Source organism: Gadus morhua, chromosome 13 (genome assembly GCF_902167405.1).
Source record: "Gadus morhua chromosome 13, gadMor3.0, whole genome shotgun sequence".
Classification (NCBI taxonomy): domain Eukaryota; kingdom Metazoa; phylum Chordata; class Actinopteri; order Gadiformes; family Gadidae; genus Gadus; species Gadus morhua.
This window is the reverse complement of record NC_044060.1, coordinates 26,052,737-26,072,445: the sequence shown is the minus strand read 5'-3', so window position 1 is coordinate 26,072,445 and position 19,709 is coordinate 26,052,737. Positions and strand designations below refer to the sequence as shown.

Sequence of the window (19,709 nt, the reverse complement as noted above, 5' to 3'; positions counted from 1 at the left end):
GTAAACTGTATATATATTGGTGTTTTATTGTTGTTAATTTATTTTCCATTTTCAGTGACAACAATATCGGATGTTGTTAAAAGGTACCGCCGGGTCCTTAAACTAATTCAAAAAGGACGCAAGATGTCGAGGGCATTCCTGAAGGCACGTGTTTCTAGAAACGCAGTTAAAGACACCGCAGCAATCGCGGAGCTCTACATTGCAGAGAGGAGTGTCCTGGATGGAATCAAAGGCGAACAGAGGCTCCTTCATTTAGCAAAGCTCTGCCAGTCCAAAATTGTTGGAGAACTTGCCCTTAAAATTGAAGAGCTGAAGAGGAAAAAAAAACTCATACCATTCTCCAAAAAGGGTTAAAGGGACAGGGGTGAAAGGAGAGAGTTTTTTTAATTAAACGATAAATCCCGTGTAAAATGGATCTGGGATATGTTTAATATGATAATGAGATGGGATGTTCGTTTGGGAGCAAAAAACCACATGCAGACGCATTCTTAAGTTGGCTGTTTTTAGCCGATTCTACCAAAACGCTATAAGCTTGGAACGATGTCTCGTGGTAAAAACAAAATCGCTATTTTAAACAGTTTAAAAGGCTAGAAATAGCCCGACACTTCTTTGGTAGTATAGTAAGGGTCTTAAAATATAAAACGAGGCATTGATAACTTTGTAAGTGTACAGATTGTTTATTACAAATTACATTTTATACACACAATGCCATCAGTTGTTCACCTGTCGACGCCATTTTGTATTTAAGACTCGATATAAGTACATTGACAAATACAGTGATTGTGACCTCCGGGAAGAACACGCAAGCTAAGCTCTGTGTTCGCCATTCTACTTATCAAGTCTTAAATACAAGATGGTGTTGATGGGTGAACTTCTGATGGTATTGTGTGCTTAAAATATCATTTTTAATAAACAATCTGTACACTTACAAAGTTATCAATGCCTCGTTTTATATTTTAAGACCCTTATTATACTACCAAAGAAGTGTCGGGCTACTTCTATCCTTTTAAGTGGTTTAAAATAGCAATTTCGTTTTTACCACGAGACTTGCCCCCATCGTTCCAAGTTTATAGCGTTTTGGTAGAATCGGCTAAAAACAGCCAACTTAAGAATGCGTCTACATTCACTTTTTTGCTCCCAAATGAACATCCCATTTCGTTATCATGTTAAACATATCCCAGATCCATTTTACACCGGATTTATCCTTTAATTTTTTTTCTTTTTTAAAAAGTTCAAAGTAAGCCTGGTTGAAGTTCTTTGACTTACTATACATGTACATTGCCCTTTGAACTCTTCGCCTTTGTACCACAATTTCTGATTACGTTTAGTTATTTATTTTCAAATAATAAAGTTGTTTTCCGTGTCTGATATCCTGCTTATGTTTTGTTTATTTCACTTTGTGGTCATCCAGTGTTACTGATTAGTTTTGCAAAACTTTTTTTCTATTTTGTACTGTTACTAGTCTGTAGACTACTGTTCTCAACTGTTTTCACTTTAATTTGACAGTCCTAAGACCTGTCTACTAATGCTTAATTGAATATCGACTGATAGTTTGTTGATCATCAACAGATAGTCAACTATTTTCTCTGTTTTGCTCTGTTAATAGCTTGTAGACACTAAACTGTTTTCACTTTAATTTGACAGTCCTAAGACCTGTCTACTAATGCTTAATTGAATATCGACTGATAGTTTGTTGAGAATCAACTGATAGTCAACTATTTTCTCTGTTTTGCTCTGTTAATAGCTTGTAGACACTAAACTGTTTTCACTTTAATTTGACAGTCCTAAGACCTGTCTACTAATGCTTAATTGAATATCGACTGATAGTTTGTTGATAATCAACTGATAGTCAACTATTTTCTCTGTTTTGCTCTGTTAATAGTGTGTAGACACTAAACTGTTTTCACTTTAATTTGACAGTCCTAAGACCTCTCTACTAATGCTTAATTGAATATCGACTGATAGTTAGTTGAGAATCAACTATTTTCTCTGTTTTGCTCTGTTAATAGTTTGCACACACTAAACTGTTTTCACTTTAATTTGACAGTCCTAAGACCTCTCTACTAATGCTTAATTGAATATCGACTGATAGTTAGTTGAGAATCAACTATTTTCTCTGTTTTGCTCTGTTAATAGTGTGTAGACACTAAACTGTTTTCACTTTAATTTGACAGTCCTAAGACCTCTACTAATGCTTAGTTGAATATTGACTGATAGTTTGTCGACAGTCATATGACAATGAACAGGTTGTCACCTACACAGGGTGCCTATTGATTGATAAAATATTCTCATCTTTATTTTGCAATGAACATATATGATCAACAGAGGGTTGAATGTTCATTCATTAGATGTGTTCCTTGTGAGTGGAGGAAAGTTGATCCATATGAAACGTAAGTTGAGAATTGGTTAATAACAGCAGTTGATAGTCAACTTACTAGAAGTTGACACTCAACTGATAGTTGAATATTTGTAAAGAACATGTAGTAAAAAGCACAATGTCTGTTGCAGACTGTTTTTGTAAAAATAAATGAACGAAATAAAAATATACTATAGTTAACTAACACTTAGTTGAATGCATGTTACATATTTGTTGACAAGCTCTGTAGAGTATCAACTAACTCACTGTTGAATATCAACTAAACACCAGCTAATAGTGCAACGTGTAGTTAACTTAGTTAGTTGAATGCTTGTTTCTTATCTGTTGAAAGCTTTGTTGATTATCAACTAACCATCTACTAATAATGCAACTAATAGTTAACTGACAGTTAGTTGAATCCATGTTTCTTATCTGTTGAACAAGCTCTGTCAAATATCAACTAACCATCTACTAATAGTGCAACTTATAGTTAACTTACAGTTAGTTGAATACATGTTGCTTATCAGTTGAGATAGTTCGGTTGAATGTCAACTCATTCACTGTTGACATGCAACTGAATATCTACTGATGGCTTGTTGAGTGTCAACCGTGGACTATCAAACTAAAGTGTTACCAAAAATTCTTCTTGAAAAATCTATAAGCTGGGAAAATAATGCATAGTAAGAAAAGACATGTTTTATTGTGTAAAAAAGACACAGAAATAATTTCAATTACAGTGGTTTAAAAACATAAAGAAGGATAATTGACTCACGGACAATAGTCCTGTAGTGCTATTGACTAGTATGACTGATCAGACGTCGATCCCCGTACAACGTCGATGTCTTGTCACCTTAAAATACATATCTGTGTTAATACAGCGGACAATAATCCTGTAGTGCTATTGACTAGTATGACTGATCAGACTTTGCTGCCGCACACACGTTTCGAGGCGATATAGCCTAATTTTAACAGGCTGTGCGTGCTCCCGCGGCTGAAATCACTTTCTGGCAGCTGATCACTTTTTGGCACAACACCGGTCCTCCATCATCGGTTCGCCAGAGTGATGAGTGATTCACCGGATGTCACAGTGCCCAAAGAAGTTCACAGACGTACCGAACAACACTCCATAACAGCCCGCTCCAAACTGGACAAGGGATTGTTTATTTTTCGAGAAATATATCGACTACGAATGTGAGTGTCTGCTAGCTAGCTTACGCTAGGTAGGTTGGCTTATGCTAACGTCAGTTTGGCGTCAGCTCAGTCTGGAGGGATGATGAAATGATAAGAGATGAAAAATAAGGTAGACTTGTACTTCTTTGGTACATATATGAATGTGTATCTTCAGCAGAAAGTGAAATGAATGTGAAATGAACTGAATGAATAAAGGAACTGAAAGAATAAAAGGATTTAATTCATTCCCTTTTTCTGAGTACATAATTTACTAGATTACATATTAACATTATTTTGAATACTTTCAGGATGGACTGACTGGACTTTAAAATTAATTATAGATGAAAGACTTCTCATTCAATTACATACATGTCATTCAATATATACAATGTTTTCAGTATAAAGAATTACAGCTCCGGAAAAAATGAAGGGACCACTCCAAATGTTCAGTGCCTCTCGTTTTAATATTTATATATTATATTTAATCTTTATAGGTACATGTTTGAGTAGAAACACTATTCAACAGGGATGTAGCCTTTTAAATCAAGTGGTCCCTGGAAGTTGTTCATCACACAGCAGACGGTCCACAGCTGGTTGACTGTCGCAGACAAGGTGAAAGGACAGTGCGTTCCCAGATGCGGTATTCCTTGACTCTGCCTATTGCTCTTTCTACGAGGATTTGAAGTCGGGCGATTGCTTGTGTTTTCAGAGCATCCTCTTCGGTGAACTGCGCAGTGGTTAGAGATAAATTAATTAGTATTATTATTTTGAGTGCTTCAGTCCATCTTAAAGGTCCCATGACATGCTATTTTATGTATTCTTTAATATAGGTATTAGTGGGCAACTAACACAGTATTCAAAGACGTTCCCGAAATTCAGCTGTGGTGCAGAGTTACAGCCACTCCGAGCCAGTCGCACATTGAGCTTCCCCCAAATGCGCTGTTTTGGTGTCTGTAGCAATAATGCAAATGAGGAGGAGCGAGGCGGGTCAAGGAGGAGGGTGGGGGTGTGGCCCTGAGCAGCTTGCAGCCACGGTACCATGCGCTCTGTTTACAGTGGATGTATCGCAATGGCGAGGCGCACAGCCTTTAGCCGTGTTCTGTCAATATTCTAGAACACACGGGAGTCCTGGAGCTCTATATCTAAATATTATCATATAGCCTACATAGATATCTATATCATATAATATATATTATCACGGCCAAAAGCTGTGTGAGCCGATATTATGATTCTCAAACGACCGCGTTGGGTTCTCCGACGTTCCTGGTTCTTCAATGTCCTCATCAATGTGAAGTAGACTGAACCGCGACAAGGAGGAGAAAGGGATCGTTGCCGGGCAGCGCTTAGGCACCTCCGCCTCCGGCGGTGGTCCCTCAGCGGGTCTCAAGCGGGAGACATTCGCCGCCAACAATCCCTTTCTCCTCCATGTCGTGGTTCATGTTCTTGAGGGAGTCAAAGCCAAAGTTCCTCCCCCCCCAATTCATTCTCATCCTTGGCTGAGATAACCCCCAATACGAGTCTCGTTGTAGAAATACCAGAGACGAGAGTCTGACGTGTTATGCGCCATAACACCAAAAGCAGAACGGTTATCCAAATAACAAGGAAGTGTACAACACTTGCGTTACAGTCCTGGATCTCTATATCTAAATAATATCATATAATACATAGAAATCTATATCATTTAATACATATTATCACGGCCAAAAGCTGTGTGCGCCTCCAGACGATATTATGAATCACAAACGACTTTGTCGGGTTCTGCGACGTCTCTGGTTCTTCCACTTTCACATCAACCTGAAGTCGACTGAACCACGCGCTGCCTGCTGCCGGCTGCCCGCTGCCGGGCGATGGTGCCTCGCGGCAACCGGCGGCATGTCGCAGTTCATGTACTTCAGCGAGTCAAAGCCAAAGTTCCTTTCCCCCAATTCCTTCTCAACCATGGCTCAGATAACCCCCAATACGAGTCTCGTTGTAGAAATACCAGAGACGAGAGTCTGACGTGTTATGCGCCATAACACCAAAAGCAGAACGGTTATCCAAATAATAAGGAAGTGTACAACACTTGCGTTACAGTCCTGGAGCTCTATATCTAAATAATATCATATAATACATAGAAATCTATATCATTTAATACATATTATCACGGCCAAAAGCTGTGTGCGCCTCCAGACGATATTATGAATCACAAACGACTTTGTCGGGTTCTGGGACGTCTCTGGTTCTTCCACTTTCACATCAACCTGAAGTCGACTGAACCGGGCGCTGCCTGCTGCCGGCTGCCCGCTGCCGGGCGATGGTGCCTCGCGGCAACCGGCGGCATGTCGCTATTTAATGTACTTCAGCAAGTCAAAACCAAAGTTCCTTTCACCCAATTCCTTCTCAACCATGGCTCAGATAACCCCCACAACAGTCTCGTTGTGGAAATACAAGACACGTCAAAGAACCGACAAGAAACACTTGCGTTACAGTGTGTATTCACACACACACACACACACACATGTGGCGCTCGCACGGTCGAATCTCATTGGCGGGCCAACGTCTCTGGGCGGGCCAGGCAGAGTAAGGGGAGGAGCTGAGATTCTTGGTGACGTCATAAATACAGACATTCCAAATCAGCGCACTTAAGCCTCCGTTTTTTCAAAGGCGAGCAGAACAGCTAGTGCTCGTTTTACACCAAACGCAAGTTTTAGCCATTGGGGGGCCATAGGCAGGCCAGGGGAACTCATATTTATGTTAGAAAACCTCATAAAGTGAGATTTTCATGTCATGGGACCTTTAAACATTTGTCTACATATCTTAATGGTCACATTTGGGTCAAAGTTTTAATTTGAAATGTTCATTCCTTTCATGCCTACCTGTCATCTTGAAGTGTGGTATAATCAGCGTTGCCCCAAGATCAGCTAGTGGCTTCTCGATGGGGAAACCCTTGTCTGCCATGCAGCCATCTCCTGGCTCCAGTAAATCCAGCAGTCCACTTCGTTCAGTCAGCTCTGGGTCGGAGATGGAGCCGGTGAAGAGACTTGACACAAAAGTCACAGCACTACAAGGGGCAATCCCAATCAAGGCCTTAAAGGTTGTTGTGTTCTTGTAAGATGATGTTCGGTGCAGTCGATGATTACCCGAACATCTGGTCTGTACTAGGGCTGTCAAAACGAACTTCGCTATTCGAATACAATTCGATTTTTTAAAAAAAGGAGAACATTCGAGTGCGGCAACTAACGTTCGAACTTTTTTTAATTTATTTTTTAAGTCAAGAATTACATTTAACTTTTGCCTAGCAAAGACGCAAATCAAAGTCAACGTCGTGCGTCATGACGTTCGGCATTGTATGCTTACAAGATGGCGGCGAGCAGCGCGCGAGCAGACAGAGCTGGAAAGCATAACTCCTAAAAACTTAAAAAGCACCGTGTGGAAAAAATTTGGATTTCCATCGAGAAACGGGAAGATTACATCCAGAGAAACCGTCATTTGCAAATTATGCAACATGAGCGCACACCTCCATTCAGTGCATTACTCGGAGTACGCAGAACAGTTAGCGGCTGAGGAAGAGCCACGGTCAAAACAGCCAAGAATAACATCGTTTTTGCCTCCCTCCTCATCTCGTTGTCTGCCAGCTTTTCATTTTGATATAATAATACATTTAATTTAGAGGCGCCTTTCAAGACACCCAAGGTCACCTTACAGAGCATATAGTCATCATACATTTTTTAAAAAGCAAGACATTGTGGAAAAAATTAATAAATAAATAAATAAATAAACATAAGCAATAAGAAATAAATAAAAAAAAAAAATCAAAACAGTGATCAGTTAGACGTTGTGTGCGAGTTTGAACAAGTGAGTTTTGAGCTGTGACTTGAAGGTTGAAATGGTGTCTGACTGTTTTATGTGTGGGGGGAGGGAGTTCCAGAGCCTGGGTGCTGAACAGCTGAATGACCGGGCACCCATTGAAGTGAGTCGTGATGTGGGGATACATAGTAGTCCAGCAGAGGTTGAGCGGAGGGAGCGGGAGGGAGTGTATTCTTGGAGGAGGTCGCAGAGATAACTGGGGGCTAGGTTGTGAAGAGCTTTGTAGGTGAGGAGTAGGGTTTTGTATTGGATGCGGTAGTGTACTGGGAGCCAGTGAAGTTGAATGAGGACAGGGGTGATGTGGTCAGATGATTTGGTGCGGGTGATGATCCGGGCGGCTGAGTTCTGAATGATCTGCAGTCTGTTGATAAGTTTGGTGGGGAGTCCGGTGAGGAGGGCGTTGCAGTAGTCTATGCGTGATGTGACAAATGAGTGAACTAGGATTTCAGCGCTGGATTGGGTCAGTGATGGGCGGAGTCTGGCGATGTTGCGGAGGTGGAAGAATGCAGTCCGGGTGATGTTGTGAATATGGGGTGCGAATGAGAGGGTGTTGTCCAGGATGACGCCGAGGCTCTTGACTTTGGAGGAGAAGGGTACTGGGAATCCATCGATAATTATGAGTGGAGCTGGGGTGTGTTGTGATTTAGTGAGGGTGGATTTGGATCCGATGAGCAGGGCCTCGGTCTTGTTTCCATTGAGTTTCAGGAAGTTCCTGCTCAACCAGCTCCGGATCTCTTCCAGGCACGTGATGAGGGAGGTGGGGGGGATGGCAGCGGTGGGTTTGGTGGAGATGTAGACCTGTGTGTCGTCAGCGTAGCAATGAAAATGGACCCCATGGTGACGGAGGAGTGTGCCCAGCGGGAGGAGGTAAGTGGTGAAGAGGAGTGGACCCAAGACTGACCCCTGGGGGACGCCCAGTGAGACACCTGAACACCCAGACTTGTGGTTGCTTAGTTGAACAAATTGTTGACGGCCGGTGAGGTATGATGTAAACCAGGAGAGTGCAGCACCAGTGATCCCAATACCAGCTAGGCGGTCCAGGAGCAGAGGGTGGGAGATGGTGTCGAATGCTGCGCTGAGATCGAGGAGGATGAGAATGGTGAGTAATCCAGAGTCGGCTGCAAGGAGGAGGTCGTTGGTGATTTTGACTAGGGCTGTTTCAGTGCTGTGTTTTGGACGGAAGCCAGATTGGAACGGTTCGTGGAGATTGTTAGTGTCGAGGTGGGACTGTAGTTGTGCGGCAACCACCCTTTCAAGTGTTTTGGAGATGAAAGGGAGATTGGAGATGGGCCGGTAATGGTTAAGGTCAGTTGGGTCAGCACCAGGTTTTTTTAGGATGGGAGTGATGGCAGCCAGCTTGAGAGTGGGGGGTACAGTACCAGTAGTGAGGGAGGAGTTAATTATGTTGGTGATCATGGGGGAGATGGATGGAAGACATGCTTTGACAAGGGAGGTGGGAAGAGGATCGAGCTGACAGGTGGTGGTTTTGGCTTTGCGGATGAGTTCTGAAACGGTCTGTTCTGTTACTAGGGTGAAGTCAGAGAGGGAGCTGATGAGAGGTTGGCCAGAGGTGATCATCCAGGGTGGGTCATCAGAGGGGGTACGAGATGAGGCCAGTTGTTGGTGAATGGTGTTGATTTTAGAGCTGAAGAAGTCAAGGAACGCAGTGCATTGGGTGGTGGAAATGTCTGGAGGGAGAGATTTAGGAGGCTGAAGTAAGTGGCTGACTGTTGAGAAGAGGACTCTGCTGTTGCCTGTACCAGTGTTGATGAGGTTGGAGTAGTATGAGGTTTTGGCAGTGGTGAGGGCATTCTTGTAGTGATGGAGGTGGTCCGAATACATTTGGCGGTGTACAGTGAGTTGAGTCTTACTGTAGAGTCGCTCCAGTCGACGACCAGTGGCTTTGAGCTGGCGCAGATGAGGAGTGAACCAGGGAGCAGTGTGGGTGAATGAGACTGAGCGGGTTTTCAGGGGGGCCAGGGTGGTGAGGGAGGAGGAGAGGCAGTTATTGTAGTGAGTCACCAGGTCAGTCAGGGAGGAAGCTGGGGGAGGGTTGGGGTAGGAGCTGATCATGGTGGAGAGGTCTGTGGTGTTGATAAGTTTGATGTTTCTGAAGGAGATGGTCCGTTGTTCCTTGGTTTTGTGTAGTTGGGTATGAATGTCAAAAAGTACAGCTTTGTGGTCGGAGATGGGGAAATCAATGACATCAAGGTTAGTGGGAGTGATGTCAGTGCAGCAGATTAAATCCAGAATGTGACCTTTGTTATGGGTTGGGAGGTTGACATGTTGTGTGATGCCAAGACAGTCCAGAAGTGATGTGAAGTCATTAGCAAAAGTACAGGATGGGTTGTCAATGTGGATGTTGAAATCACCAAGGAGGATAACAGTGGGGGACATTGCACATACAGATGTAAGTAGTGATGAGAATTCATTGAGGAAAACGACGGAGGGTTTTGGTGGTCTGTAAATGGTGACAATGATAGTGGGTTTGGGGCCTGAGAGTTTTACAGCTAGACATTCAAAGGAGGAATGAAGGGGGACTGTGACAGTGGTGACTTTGATGTTATCACGTTGGAGGAGAGCAAGGCCACCCCCCCTCCCATTAACCCGGGGTTTACTAATAAACGAAAAACCTGGTGGGACAGCTTCATTTAGATGGAAGAAGTCATTTGGTTGTTGCCAGGTCTCAGTGAGGCAGAGAATATCTAGGCTCTGGTCAACAATAAAGTCATTTATCAAAAGGGCCTTATTACTGAGGGATCTGGTGTTCAGCAGACAGAGTTTCAGACAGGTGAGTGGAGTGTAGCAGGTTGCTTTGAGCAGAGGGGACAGTACACTGTGATTGACGGGACTGACCGTACGGGCTGTGCGAGGAGGGGGGCGGGGCCCAGTGGACCAGAAGGAGCGGATGTTTTTGTTGCTGGTGTGAGTGTACTGAAAATTCCGTCCAGAGCCTCGGTGGATGTATTTTGGTCGTTTGAGAATGTCCTGGTGGGATGCAAGCTGAGGTGGTTGGGTCCTTGAGAAGATCCGTAGACGTAACATCTCCGTTACCGAGTAACGGAGCGGCAGAGATGTGCTCGTTACGTGAGAGTCAAACATAGCGCAATCCAGAGGAACAGGTTAAAATCCACAGGTTGTGAAGTCGGAAGAAGCCAGCGGTAGATCCAGGCGATTATGGTGAAGCCACAGAGCCAGCACAGCGGAGGCAGAGGAGTGGAGCAAGCCGGTTATAGCTACGCTGGAGACGGGGAAGCCAGTTGGACGGCGCCGGGGGTTAACAGCAGTCTAGCCGGCCAGCAGGCGTCATCCACCAACAGCTGCACGACTCCACGCACAAAACACAAAACAAAACACGCAGACGTTTAACGTTCAGAAATAAATAAATAAATCTAGAAAACTGACGCAGTTACTTAACTTAACTTTGTAGTCCGACCCGAGGTCCAGAAGGGTTTCAGACAGAAGGTGTTGAAAGTAAGCAAAAGAAAACTGATAAAAAGTTAAAAGACTCGAAAGAAAAAGAAAATCGCGAAAAAAAAAAAAAAAAATGTTCAGAATGACGTTCCGGTGAGCAGCAGCAGCAACAGCGTTCAAAAGGCAACAGCGTCCACCGTACGACCGCACGTATAAAACACGTAAAAATAAAGAAAACTGGCGCACTGACAATAGCGAAAAGTGACTATATATAACTAGTAAACTTAGCTAAACTACTAAAGACCAAAAAAAACGACAAAATGTTCAATGCAATCGTGAGAAATATTGGAAATACTGAATAAAAACAAGCCATACAGAGCGGCGTTAGACTCGCCAGCGTCCCCGTTACTAGGCCTGTTTGATATGATATGATTTAATTTATTTACTTCATCCATGTGTTAATAGCGGAGCGGTAAGAAAATCGCCTGCTTGTCTTTTCATGAAGAGTTGTCTTTTTGAGACTTAAAATAGCAGTGTGTGTGTGTATTTGAATGATTGAACATCAGCTTCTTCATTAAACATCATTGCTTGAATATTTCTGGCGTTATATCTTACCTATTTATATAAGTTTTGTAATGATTTGGTAAAACTTGTTGCAAATGTTACATAACAGATTTGGTTGACGCGCCCTCTAGTGGACGCGGGACGTAGGCCTAATAATAAGATGGTATCGGTGTATATAATGATATAATAAAAAAATGAAAACATTAAAATATTCGAATATTATTCGAATATTCAACATAAGAAGCATTAGAAATTCGAATATGATTGGCAGCCCTAGTCTGTACTGCACAAATGTGCTTGGCATGGTGTTCTTGACTTGCTGTTTACTCATCCAGATGGGGAGGGAGCCAAGGAGCAGGTAACGGTAGTTGGCCCACGGTATAACAACATGGGAGACAGTGGACACACTGACCTGAAACATGTCAGCCAGCACCTTCTCTTGCAGGCCTGCAGCAACCTGGCAGCAGAAGAGAAAAAACTCAACCAGTTGCAGTCTACACATTGGACTGGGAGAAATGGGTTCAAATGTTTGTTTCTTTTTCTGAGCTTTCGACCAATAAACCAACATGGAGGCAGATGGTTGAATAACCTCCCAGAAGTCACAAAAAACATATCTTGATGTGAATCTGGTGTAAAAAAGGATGTCCTTGTCTGAGACACAAAATCTGTGAAAAGGCACTTGAGCCACTTTCAGCTGTGACAGCTCTCATCAGCTCCTTGACTGTTTCTTCCAATTGCTGTATGTGTACAGCAGCAGCATCCAGTGCACCTGTATGAGATGAGGAAAAAAAATTAAAACATCTAACCCAGATTTTGGCTGTGACTTGCATATTGGAAGCAGTTTGGACCTCTAAAGAAATTGCTTTTTATAGCTCAATATTGCTTTTAAATGTTGCTTTTTATAGCTCAATATTCACCTTTACAATTAATTAAGTAAGATATAAAATGCAACATTTGTACTTGTGATGAAGCTTTTCACATTGTGGTTTGGTCAAATGCTGGGACATCAATAAGACTAAACATTTTGTGCCCGAGTTCTGAAAAGTTGACCAGTACCCAGAGGTGGGAGTAAGTCACTCATGGTAACTCACAAGCAAGTCTCAAGTCATAACCTTCAAGTCTCAAGCAAGTCCCAAGTCACTGTGGTGAGAATCAAGCAAGTCCCAAGTCAAGTCACTGCTCAGGTCAAGCAAGTCACAAGTCAATTCATACAAAAATCTGATGATCTAACCCAGTTTCCACATTTAAAAAACGGTAAAGAGAGTGGTTCATAAGTTGAGTTTTATTTCAACATTAACAATAACAAAGTCTTAACATTAACAATAACTCAAACTATTCAAAAGATTCCAAAACCATTGTGAACCATGTGAATAGGCCCAAAACTGAAGGCAGCTCTGTCCATCACAAATGTCCAGGTAGTGGTTCAACTGAATTTGGGGACTGGAACTTGAACCCTCTTAATTTTTTTGCGGTATGCTGAGAACAGCCCAGTCTGACGCTCTGGCTCTGACGGTGTAATTTTACTTGACAATTACTTGAAATCCTTATAACCCACTTACAGCCACTGAGTTAGAAGTAGCCTACTGACATGATAATTAAACAAGTCAATCATCTGTGGAACGGGCAGGGCTCAAAAAAATCCAGCCAATGATTTTCAGAACCACCGAGTGGCATTGGACAGTAAGTACGTCAATCGAACGGTCGTACTGCCCTCCCCCGCTCCCCGCGAGTGATCCCTTCGTGCACGTGCGCGTACTGAAAGCTCGTGACCCAGAGCAAGTTTCTGTTTGTTGTTATCCTGCAGTAGATACTGGAGCTAGCTTACCAGCTAATCCATATTTGGACCTTGCACTAGAAGACAACCCTAAACTCCAACCTAGCTAGCCTGGCTCACTCTCGCGCATCTGTGTTCGCGCTCGTGCGTGTGTGTAACAGACTTCAATCAGCCTGTTACATTAATGTTCACAGGTCTTCGTGTGACTAGTTGGCCGATAATGCAGAGGAGACGTGGAGTGGATCTGACAGCATTTATTCCCCTTCCAAACTGTAACATAGGACAACAGGGTATATCACACGCGGGCAGTTGGAGATAACGCTGACATCCCCCCTTTCCAAACTGCCGAACGAGAGCACAAAATAATAGAAGACAATACTGTGATCGTATAGTGTGTACCAAGTATAATAAATGAAAATAATAAAAATACATGAATAATTATAAATTAAATACTAACAGATCTTTAAATATTATTAACACACATACCTGTAACATAGGACAACAGGGTATATCACACGCGGGCAGTTGGAGATAACGCTGACATCCCTACGACAGCATAATTAGCCCGTTAGCTCCTACTTGAATACCTTTCATTCAATTCAGATCTTATTACACTCATTTGCATATTTGCCGATCCGCGAACAGCGGAACCCATAGTAAACATTCATACACCATGAAAAATATATACTGTATGTGTCATGAAAACAATGAGACAACGGCTAAAACAAAACATTTATGATGTAGGACTCATAAATCCAACTTACCCCCTTTCCAAACTGCCGAACGAGAGGAAGTCTGGGCGTGTGCGACCCCAATTAGCGCCCCATCGGAACCAACAATAAATGACAAGTGGAACTAAATAAATAATGTACCATGTTACAGGTCAAACATTTGGGGAAATTCACTATAAATATGTAAATATTCATATATAAATATATAAACCACACTATAAAACTGTTACATACTCCCCTCTGAACTTCACCAAATCATCACTACAAGTAAAGTGCTAAAAGACAAGTCACTAGTGCCAGTACCACTGAACAAAGTATACTCCATAATATACTGCAACACATGTGTCACCCAACTTAAGGGAAAGTGACCATAGAGGGTTTCACAGACCCTCTACAGTGTACTCGCTACAGGAGTGCCTTATACACTACCTATATAATTCCAGAAGGATTACTGACGCCCGACTTGACACAAAAAAATAAAATAAAATAAAATAAAGAAAAGAAAATAAACTTTAGCACTCAGACTCTTGCTAGTGTGTCAATAGGTGTGTTTATGTAAATGTTCATGACATTAGAGCCCTAACTAAACTATGAACTGAACTATATTGTGTTGAGCATCTTGCTGTGTCAGGTTCTGAATCAGGTGATTCACCGGTTTAACAATCCTTCCCACACGGGTTCTAACTCGACTCACCCTACTACTAGGAGAACTACCAATAGAGAGCTGCACAGAGGCCTCAGATCCCTGATCTGCACTTTCACTAGCAGATACCCTGGACTCTGATAGGAAATTGCTCAGTTCACCAGTCTCCCCTGTGTTAAACTGCACAGCCAAATCCGTGTCCTGCACTTGTGAGTGCTCAGGTAACTTGTTGGAAGCAGAAGCCTCCGCCACCCAACTAGCAGTCCAGACTGACTTGTCAAGCCCTGACCCTAAACCATGTGACTCATCTGAAGGTGAATCGTCTTGTTCATTTCCTGACTCGCATGACTCGCTTAGAATTGATTCATCAACTTCCTTGTCTATCTCGATTGGCAGGAAATTAGCCAAGAGAAGCAAGTTGCGATGAACAACCTTTTCCTGTTCATTGGAAGTGTTCCTGACTCGGTAAGTATGGCACCTGGGATCAGCAGAAACAACAACGTATGGAATGGACCCCCACTTGTCAGCAAGTTTTCTGCGTCCGCGCTCCCCCTTATTCGCCAACAAGACCCGGTCACCTTCAACAATGACGTTGCCTTTCATATTCCTGTTGTACAGTTGAACTTGACGTTCCTGGCTCGTGAGAGCATTGACTTGTGCAGTAGCTATAGCCTCTTTGAGATCTTGCCTCATCTTAGCAACATACTGATCATAGTCAGCAAGGTCACAGTCCCTTTCTGCACTCTGAAACATGACGTCAATGGGTAGACGTGGCACTCTTCCGTACATTAAATAGAAAGGCGCATACCCTGTTGACTCATGTGCAGTGCAATTATATGCAAACGTTAAGGTACGGCCACACCAAAAGCGTTACCCGCGTATCACGCGCATAAAATCGGCAATTTTTCCATAGGGAACCATTGGTTTACGCGCGTATGAGACGCGTACGAGCGTTACACGCGTATAAGCAACATTTTACTCGCGTTAGGCGCGTATGAGGCGCGTATATATACGCGCGTACATATACGCGCGTACATATACGCGCGTACATATACGCGCGTACATATACGCGCGTACATATACGCGCGTACGAGGAGTTCAAAAAATTGAACTTTTTACGCGCATACGCGCCGCAATAGCCAATCAGCGTTGAGCTTGACCCGACGTCACTGGCGGAGAGACTGAGAGGACAGAACCGCAATGGAGGACCAAAACCTCATCATCGCCGTGTGCAGCCATCCTGTCCTGTATAACACCAGGATTGTGTTGTACCGGGACAGGAACAAGAAAGAGAGGGCGTGGGTCGACGTGGCCGAGGAAACTGGCTGTCCTGGTAAGATCAGTGAATAATGTGTGTGTGTATTTTGCTTGGCTTCAGCTATCGGTTGTGTTCTACTATGAAAAAAGTTAGCGCCGATTAGCAGTAGCAACAGTTAGCAGTAATATTAAGTGATACTACTACAACAGACTGTCCCGCTTGTCAGGTTACACAACTTAATATGTATATATGTTCTTGTCAGTGGACGTCTGTCGCAGGAGGTGGAAGTCACTCAGGGACAGGTACTTACGACACAAAAAGAGTGAAAAGGCGGGGAAAAAGAGCGGGTCAGCGGCAGGGACAGCGACGAAATGGAAATTCGCTGGGGTCCTGTCCTTCCTCGACCCCTTTGTTACCCCGAGGGAGACCAGCGGCAATTTACTTCAGGGGGCAGAGGAGGTAGAGGAGGACGGGGCTCCAGATACTTCATTGTCAGGGGCAGGAGAAGGTGAGGAGCTTGAGGAGGCAGCAGCAGGGCCATCCCACATAGCAGGTTTGTTGACAAGTGAAGACACGTACAGCTTCTGTATTATGGCCACAGGAACGGTTTACAGTGCGGCACGATTCTGTCTATCTTTAATGTGCTGTAATATAGATCATGCATGTATCATCCAAGCAAAAAAAGTATTCTTTCTCAATAACATAGACCACCCGAGCAGTGAGTCTGACTCGGAGGACGCTGCTCCTGCTCCTGCTCCTGCCCCTGTCCCTGCCGCTGGCCCTTCCCGTGTACCTGTCCCTGAGGCTGGCCCAAGACCACAGAGCGGTATGTACAGGACAAAGATGTATAGCATTAATTTCAGGGGTTCAACTATGTTTATGGCTAACCGTTTAAGCTTTAACTGATAAGAAGACGGTTTATGGATTACTACTAGTGCCGTCAAGCAATTTAAAAAATTGATCAAATTAATTACAGGCTCTGTGATTAATTCATCTAAATTAATCGCATACCAATACGACACTTTTATGCCTGTTTATAAACAGCTGTATAGCCTACCGTTTGTTTCTCTCCCTTCTCTCTCTCTCTCGTAACTTCTTGATCCTCCCCTGATTAATCGAAATTAACGCGTTAATTTGACAGCCCTAATTAATACTATAAGTTAAAGTTACAACACTTCAAACCAAACACACATGCATGTTCAATAGGCTTTTCACTAACTTACAAATTATGGTGTTTTACATTCCATACAGGGACGAAGAGGAGAGCCAGGGTACCGGAGGGGGACCCCAATATAAAAACAGCCATCCTCCAGGCCCTGGAGAGGCAAAACGCTGTGCCTCCCCCTACCCCGCTCTCCGGGAATGAGCACTTTGTAATGGGCCTAGTTCCTTCCCTGGAGAGAATGCCACCTGAAGTACTGGAGTACGTCAAATTCCAAATTCGAAAGGTCATATTTGACAACTCTAATTTCACACTTATTAATTTGGAACCTATTTGAGCTTATTAGCTGGTGGTGGTGACAATCTCTCCAGGGAAAGAACTAGGCTGATGTCACTGTTCATTTGTTATTGTTCCGTTATGTTGAAATTATATTGTTCTTATGTTATTTGTTATTTATATAATTATTTTTTTAATAAAATAGTTCTCACAACTCTTCTCTCAATATATGATTTTAAGATCTAGCATGCATGGACACAAATATACATTTTTAATAACACTACTTAATTGAACAATTTTAATAACAATTTAATAATAATGAAGGAATCCCTTTTGTTTTGTGTGGGTGGCTCTTAAAAGAGCCGTTTTGGGGTTGTTGTGCACTGCACTATACGATGGTGTCATGCCACGAGACGGTCCCTTCTGCAGAGAAGTAGGAGGTGAAGGTCTCGCGGATCCGGATGGCCTCTCTCCCGGCGTTGTTGGCAGCCACTCTCCCCAGCCCTGGCAGAGGCAACACCACACCAACAGGGAGGCAATCTCTCACTTCTGCTGTTGGTGCTGTTCTGCGGAGGAGGTTGTGGAGCACACAGGTGGCCTTGACGCATCTCTCTGCCAGCTCAGGACGGACCTCGATGACCCTCCGGTAGATCCGCCACTGGGAGGAGAGGATGCCGAAGGCGTTTTCAACCACCAACCGAGCCCGGGACAGTCGGTAGTTAAAGACGCGCCGCTCTCGGGGGAGGACGCGTCCGGGGAATGGCCTCATGAGGTTGGTCCGTAGCGGAAAGGCCTCGTCCGCTACAAACACATGAGGCAGGGATCCTCTCTGCGCAGCCGCTGACAGTACTCTGTCAGCAGGGAGCTTGAGATCGCCAGCTCGGAGGGCCTGACCAAACACCGAGTTGGCCAGAATTCCTCCATCACTGGTTCTCCCATAGCCCCCCACATCGATGATGCGGAAGCACTTGTCTGCGTCGACAACTGCCAAGAGAACAATGGAAAATGTTCCCTTGTAGTTGAAGAACTGCGAACCGGAGTTCGCAGGGGCCTTCAGAACAACATGCTTCCCATCGATGGCACCGCAACAGAGAGGGAAGTTCCACTGCTCCTCGAACTGCTGCGCAATCACCCTCCAGTCCTCGGTAGTGGGCACAGCCATGAACTCCTCCACCAGGCAGTCCCATATAGCCGTCACCCCATCGGACACGATGGAAGCCACGGTGGAGGCCCCGACCCGGAAGCTGGTGGCTATCGTCCGGAACGAATCGCCAGTAGCCAGGAATCTGCAACACATGAATAATTTATTGTAGCCTTATTGAGAATTTGAGTTGTATACCAAATATGTAGGCCAATTATCTTGCTGATATCACTGCACAGGTATACGTCTTGACTAGCGATTTGCATCAGCTTATTTTATTTTCAAAAGTATGACAAGGAGGTCAAGAATGAATATGTTGGAGCCATGATGCATTTATTTATTTTGTTTATATAAAACTCAGGTGACATGCATGTATATGAAGATTTGCGTTTAGGTTGAAACCATAGATAATATATAAAAACACTGTTGAAACACTGGGTGGAGCATTGACAGCATTGGAAATAGATGTATGCACTATCAGAACACGCGCCCGAACAATTTCTCCCCGTTGTGTATATAGTTTTTGACTACAGAATGTGCTGATTGTTATAGAGTAATTAGGCTATGAAACCGCAACTTACCGGAGACAGATAGACAGGCGCTCCGCAGCTGATATGGAGCGCCTGTAGTTGGTGTCCTGACGGGAGATCCTGGCACCAACCCGGGCTAGCAGGTCATCGAACTGGGCCCGACTCAGTCGAAAGTACCGCTGAAACCGGCCGTCATCCAGGCGGAGTTCTTGGAGCAAGTGGTGAAACTCACCCAGATGTGGCCGTCTCCGGAGGATGTCGTGCACCCAAAGACGACGGCGTTTGCGTTTGCGACGGTCCTCGGACTCCTCGGACTCCCACAGCAAATAAAGCGCAGCGATGTTGGCGATGCCAGCCATGTTTCAGCAAAAGAAAAATGGCGGGGGGGGGGGAGTTTTGGGCGGTCTCATCTACGCGCGTTACGCGCGTATCTGACCATTTTTGACACTAAATGGTCAAGCAACATTTTAGGAGCATTACGCGCGTACATGGTACGCGAGATACGCGCTTGGTGTGTTCGCGACATTAGGGTCTGTAACATCTGAGGCCATTTCTGTTTCGATCTTGGAGGGAGGGTTCTAATCATACTACCCAGAGTTCTGTTGAACCGCTCGACGTTGCCGTTTCCCATCGGATGGTATGCCGTGGTCCTCGATTTATTTACTCCAGCCACTTGCAACAGCTCTCGGATCAATTCACTTTCGAAATTGGCACCCTGGTCCGAGTGAATTCTTTCAGGGAACCCGTACACACAAAAATACTTGTCCCAGAGCTGACGTGCGACTTGCTTTGCCGATTGGTCACGGCAGAGATAAGCATGAGCCATTTTAGTAAAATGATCGGT

At 44.0% G+C, this 19,709-nt stretch overlaps 1 protein-coding gene across 1 annotated transcript; it reads right to left on the bottom strand.

Annotated features, from left to right (window-relative positions):
• Window positions 1–17,442: 17,442 nt before the first annotated feature.
• On the bottom strand, window positions 17,443–19,260 carry LOC115557612 (protein ANTAGONIST OF LIKE HETEROCHROMATIN PROTEIN 1-like). The gene is made up of 2 exons (XM_030375551.1): window positions 18,917–19,260; window positions 17,443–18,480 (listed from the first exon to the last, which is right to left on the bottom strand). Exons 1-2 carry the CDS (start codon window positions 19,222–19,224, stop codon window positions 17,583–17,585), a joined length of 1,206 nt encoding a protein of 401 aa, XP_030231411.1. The 5' UTR covers window positions 19,225–19,260; the 3' UTR covers window positions 17,443–17,582.
• Window positions 19,261–19,709: the final 449 nt, after the last annotated feature.